The sequence below is a fragment of the Gadus macrocephalus genome, chromosome 14 (assembly GCF_031168955.1).
Source record: "Gadus macrocephalus chromosome 14, ASM3116895v1".
In the NCBI taxonomy this organism is placed as follows: domain Eukaryota; kingdom Metazoa; phylum Chordata; class Actinopteri; order Gadiformes; family Gadidae; genus Gadus; species Gadus macrocephalus.
The window spans coordinates 5,699,595-5,705,594 of record NC_082395.1 but is presented as its reverse complement, the minus strand read 5'-3'; the positions used below and the strand labels follow the sequence as shown (position 1 = coordinate 5,705,594).

At 40.1% G+C, this 6,000-nt stretch overlaps 1 protein-coding gene across 1 annotated transcript in view; it reads right to left on the bottom strand.

The window, feature by feature from the left end:
* si:ch211-186j3.6 (neural-cadherin) overlaps positions 1-6,000 on the bottom strand; it is a 244,038-nt gene that overhangs the window by 145,570 nt on the left and 92,468 nt on the right. The window contains exon 7 of the mRNA XM_060070949.1: positions 4,992-5,134. Within this exon, the coding sequence (XP_059926932.1) occupies positions 4,992-5,134 (143 nt within the window). The remainder of the gene's footprint in view (positions 1-4,991; positions 5,135-6,000) is intronic.

Below are 6,000 nucleotides of genomic sequence, written 5' to 3'. Positions count from 1 at the left end.
TAAACAATATGGAAAGAGCCGGGTGTGAGACAAGGGCTTTCTCCGTGTAAGACTCTCAGGTCAACCTCGCAGGTCATCCCAGCAGACTGAAACAAGGCTGCGGAGTCACTGCAACCGTTCAAAAAGTACTGAGATGAAGTTAAAGGGCAAAAGGGCAAATTCAACAACACCGACCGCAACAAAAACATCTCGACTGTTTTATGCAAAGTAGAATAGCACCCTCATGTTACCTCAAGCCCAAGGAAACCCTGAATTCAAATTAAACAAAGAAGTCCCCATTCCTCCTCCTTATGCCCAGGAGGTCCCTCTGTGATCAAGAGTCTTTAATAGACACTCTATAGATCCCCGTTTTAATCGGGACCCCCTCATCACTTTGTACCCCACTGGCTGCCCTTAAGCAGAGCTGACCTGGAGCTCGTCTGCGTTATCACTCCACTTACGCGTTAGTCATGAACCCCTTTCGACCATGAATTCATAGACTAATAATGTGAAAGAACACTGCAAGACAAGCCCTTCTTTGAGCCTCTAACAAGGGGAAATAGTCAAAAGGATTTGTTTGATCGCTTGGGTATAAGCTCTAATACAGAGGCAAGGCAGGGAATCACACTGTGTTGGAAAAGACACGTTTTGGTTAGCTATGTCCTCGACTGTAGCAATGAGAGTCCACTCTCTCATCATCCGAGTGCAGTAAAACCTTCATCTTAGCCCACATCGTCCTAACCCACTGTCACATTGGCTAACTGCAATTCCATAATGTCATCCACTCAACTTTGCATGTATATTTTAGAATCCCTTAAAAAAAATACCTGATGTCACAACATAGAAATAACTAAACCACACTTATCAGTGACGCACTGGCTGAGCCAGGATTATGATGTATGTTGTACTGGAAAACAAGGACGGAGGCAGCCAAGAACAAGGTGATGAATAGCAGCAGTATATTTTAAGTGTATCTATATGTTTTAATACGTTAGAATACATACATTAAGAAGATAAATTAGGGAATTAATCTTCAGTGTTGTATTCTGGGGGTTCAGCAAGAACATTAAAATCATTGCATATATATATATATATATATATATATATATATATATATATCAATGATGCACTGCCTATGCAATGATATATATATATATATATATACATATATACATACATGTAGGAATGGAGAACAAAATATCTGCCCGTCAAGATCAGCTGGTTAGCAAAATGGCTGTTATTCTTTAGTTAAGCGACTCTATATCTCTATGGAAAAGGAAACACTCATGTGCAATGTGTTAGCAGCAACATTAGGCAGTTGGTTTCCTGTTGACCAGCCAAGAACGCAGTAGAGTGGACGTAATTCCACCCATTAGCCCAAAACACTGGTGCAATGCAACCGAACACGTGTTTTGTTTTGTTTAGAGATTGGTCATTTTGCAAAGTCAATTACAACTGCGCCTTCATATGTGAGCTGTTAATCACAATCCTCATTGAGGCTTGAATTGCTCATCGAACCTAAAAACTCATCAACAGAAAATATTAAAAGGTGTGCCAACACCTAGCTAACAACCCTGCATAAGGAAGTCTGCTGTCCTGACGATGATTACAAATTAATATTAGCGGCAATGAGGTTTTCCGTGTGTTCATAAACCAACCATGTTTACATTTTACAACATTACACTTGAAGCTAGTTCAGGGCTGCTAAATTATAATATTGTATAACATTGGGTTGAAAGCAATTATCAGCGCATTTAGGGCTGCCGGGATTAGTCAATGCAATCAATGATGAAATTGGGGTGTTGCCCATCACAGGACATTTTGTCCGGTTCTCTTGACCACAAAGGTACACCGAGAGAGAAATCTTTCAGGGTATAGGGGTGCTTTTTCATGCATAGGAGTAAAAATCTTTCAACTCTGGACACTGGGTGCAGAGATTTCTGTTGAAAAGCCCTGCTTGTCAACAGAAGAGAACATGTCAACCCGCCCCAAATTAGATAAAGAGCTGTGATTGGCCTGACTCGGGTCAGGACTACTGAAAATATCTCTGGATTGGAGGGTGGCCAAACGCATGTGCCAAAGCAAATAAAACAGGAGCTCGCAGATAAGTCTGGTACCCAGGCCTAGATAAGAACATGTTTATTCTAGTATCAGGCTTGTTCTACATTGATACATTGATTGACGTGTTTGTGTGTGTTTGTGTGTGTGTGTGTATGTGTGTGTGTGTGTGTGTGTGTGTGTGTGTGTGTGTGTTTTATGTTGGGCTTGCTGGTATAGGCCTATATCTCATCTGATTACTATATCTATGCCATTATATTAAGCATATATTTTTGGAGTAAATGTCAAATCCCTGAATAACATTTGAATAATTATAATCAAAATAATTAAATGTTAAAGTTAAAGGAACATAGGGAATATGACTAAGATTAATTATTATCGGTAGAACATGATAATGTGTTGTTTTTCTCCTTCTTCATCTCTTGCTCTAAATCAAAGAAAAGCAATCTAAAGGAATTGTATTCTTTTTTGGATGGAAATGAATCGTAAGATAATCAATAGAATAACAGTTACACAAATAATCATTCATGGCAGCACTGAAGTGCAATAACAATCTATCACATTGTGTATTTTTTTACACAACCAAGGAATGCATATCATCATGTTTAGTATGCTAATGCTGTTATATTTTTTATACAGTATTAATTCACAAGCGGTGAGCGTTAACTAGAAGAAGTTCATAATGTCTCAAACAAAAATTATATTAGTAATTAAACAGTTATTAAATAAATGAAATCAGTTGATGACTGAGGAATAATTCCGAGGATTAATATGGTGGTTTATGTACAATAAAATATATTGCAACTAGAATAAAAGCATAGGAAATACTAACTATTCCTACAGGGGGTTTATAGAGCCAGCATCACTTTGTCAGATTGATATTGGGCTTTGAAAAGGCAGACCTAGCCTAGACCTGTGACTTGCATAGTGATGAGCAAACAATATCTGCAAATTAAAAACACTATTTAAATACACAATTTAGTCGCTCATTATCTGATGGTTGCCAATCACACCTTGCTATGTGCCTGGCTTGGTAAGCGATGCAAACGGAATTAATTGAAAAGACACTCTGACTTGACAGTGAATGTTATTGCCCGCGAGTGGTGGAAATTGTGCCTTGAAGTTATGAGTAATTGAATTTGTAAAAGTCACCGTATTACCCTTTAATGTGATATGCAGATCTGGCAGTGGTGGCAATTTACAAAAGGGTCGAATGGCTATTAAATTACTTTTCTGCCCATCTGTATATATATATATATATATTCATACATAGACATATCAGCTCTGCACAAGCCCACATGAACTCAAGAGTGGTCTTAACCCATTTAAAATTCAGATCGCTCATGGCAATGGCCTGAGCGATCTGAGGCATTTTCTCCACCAATGGGACATCAGAACAACTGGAGTAGCCCCCACCACACACACACACACACACACACACACAGTGTCTGTCAACCTAAATGGCATTGACAACACGCTCGGGTAACCTTTGACCATGTCCGCATTCATAAAGACCTCAACTTTATTTATAGAGATGGAGGGAGAGAGCAATAGAGAGAGAGCAATAGAGATGGAGGAAGAGAGCGATAGAGAGATGGAGGGAGTGATAGCTAGAGGAAGGGAACCACAGAGATGGAGGGAGAGAGAGATAGATAGAGGGAGAGAGCGATCGAGGGAAAGAACTTGAAAGCAAAAAAGAGCGGGATAGAGAGAAGGAGAGAGCGATAGAGTGAGGTAGAGAGCGACACAGTCAGGGAGAGGGAGTGATAAAGAGAGGGAGAGAGTGACAGAGCGAGGTAGAGAGCGACGGAGAAAGGGAGAGAGCGATAGAGTGGGAGAGTCACATGAATAAAGGAGGAGGGCTGCATTTTACGAGCAGCGTGACCTCGGTTCGATGTGGTTCAGGAGAAAATCCTTGTGAGCAGAATCTCTGGGCAGAGCCACTTGAGGAGTGATAGAGAGTAATGATCTGAGCTCTTACGTTACTAATCACAAAGGCAGGCCGCTGCAGTGAGGTAATGGTCAGAGCGAGGAATCAGTGACAGAGGGAGCTTGGTATTCCCTAATTTCACGATTAACAAGGATTAAGGGAAGGGGCGGGGGATCTTTCTATAGACAAAGACACTTTTGTTGTTGTTGTAGTTGAACAAAGCAAACAATTGGTTTAATATGTGCACAGTTTATTTATTGCATAAGGCTTGTAAATCACATCAAAATGAGTGCCTCCATTTTTCAAGCAGAGGATAATTGCAATGATATTATCTATATGTAAGGGATAATGTATAGAACGCCGTTCATTATCGGGAAAATATGCCCCGGAAGGGCGAACAGGACACCGACGCGAAGTGAAGGTGTCTTGCTTCGCCCTAAAGGGGCATATTTTCGATAATGATCGTCAACGTTCTATACATCATCCCTTACATATCGATAATATCATTGCAATTATCCTCTGCTTGAAAAATGGAGGCACTCATTTTGATGTGATTAAAATAAGCTAAACCCTTTTTTGGACACGGACATCAGAATCAACCAGGGCCCAGAGAGAGCTCCACAGATCCAGAAACACCTCTCTGCTCTTAGTTACAGTGACCATTTGGCCTCGAATACTATGTTGAAGTTCGGATAAGACATAATAGCAATTTTAAAACCCAGCACCTTTTAACTGCCACAGTGTTTCTCATGCAAGGCATGGCAAAATAATGCCTAGGTTATGGGATATTTAGGTTGATTTAGGATTTTACATAAAAATAACTAGAGTCCTCTCAATATGGCAAAGTATCCCATTCTGATGTACAAGCCCTATATAGCTCTCACCTATGCATGTCATGCTTGAAAGAGAGCACAGATCAAATATAGTAAAGGCACATGGAGAAGAATGGAAGACAGCCGACAATGTAGAACAAAGCATTCACAAAGGAGAAAGTAAAAAGGCTTTCCGGAAGAGGGTCTCTTACCTTTCTGGCTGTCGATGACAAAGTTCCCCTCCTCGTTCCCTGTTGTGATTTTGTAGGTAATCCCGTCGCCATCCGGGTCCTTTGCCAGCACCGTGGCAACCAGTGTGTTGGGCCCTGCATCCTCCGAGACAAATGTCCTGTAGCTGTTGACGCACACACACACACACACACACACACACACACACACACACACACACACACACACACACACACACACACACACACAAAGATTTTATTACATTATATTATATTACATGTATGAATGTTGTTTAGGTCAAATATAGATTTTGTTCAAACCTTTTATTATATATTAATCACAGAGAGATAGAAACAAAGCTTTAAATAACATACAGAAAACACCATTTGGTAAACGCATTAAAATGACTTCACAATAAGGGACGCAGATCTCCTTACCATATTTGTCACGTTTCATTAGGCTATCGTCAAATGTAATACAATGTAGTATGTGAATTGCTTGACTGATGTGGCAGGTATGATGTGCCGATTCAATAACAATTATTAGATCACTGATTGGAAGTTGCCTGTGCCATTTAATATGATTTGGGTTTTCCCTTGTTTCTCTCCAGCTCAGCAGCACATCGATGCCACTCTATATATATCTCTATATATATCACCCAAAAAGGTCACCGCAGAAAACAAATAGATCATTTTTTATCAAAGTGTCAACAACACCGGATAAGACTCTGTGATAAATTGAACAGGGGGAGGCCAGCAGCCAATAACATATCCCTGCCAAGGTAGTTACCTGAAGATGTTGGGGAAAAACAAGCATTTCCCTATCATTCTATGGTCCTTTTTTAGGCTGCAGTGATACAATCAGACTTATAGCCAAGCAAAAATATAAAAGTATTCCACATTGTTCTTGGGCTTCCTTCTTCTCTGCTTCCACTTTCACAGGCCAACACCCCCCTCCAAAACACATCCATATTAGAGTTGGCTTGGGAAGAATATAGACCTGCAAGGAGGTATACACTCTTTAAACATGGAG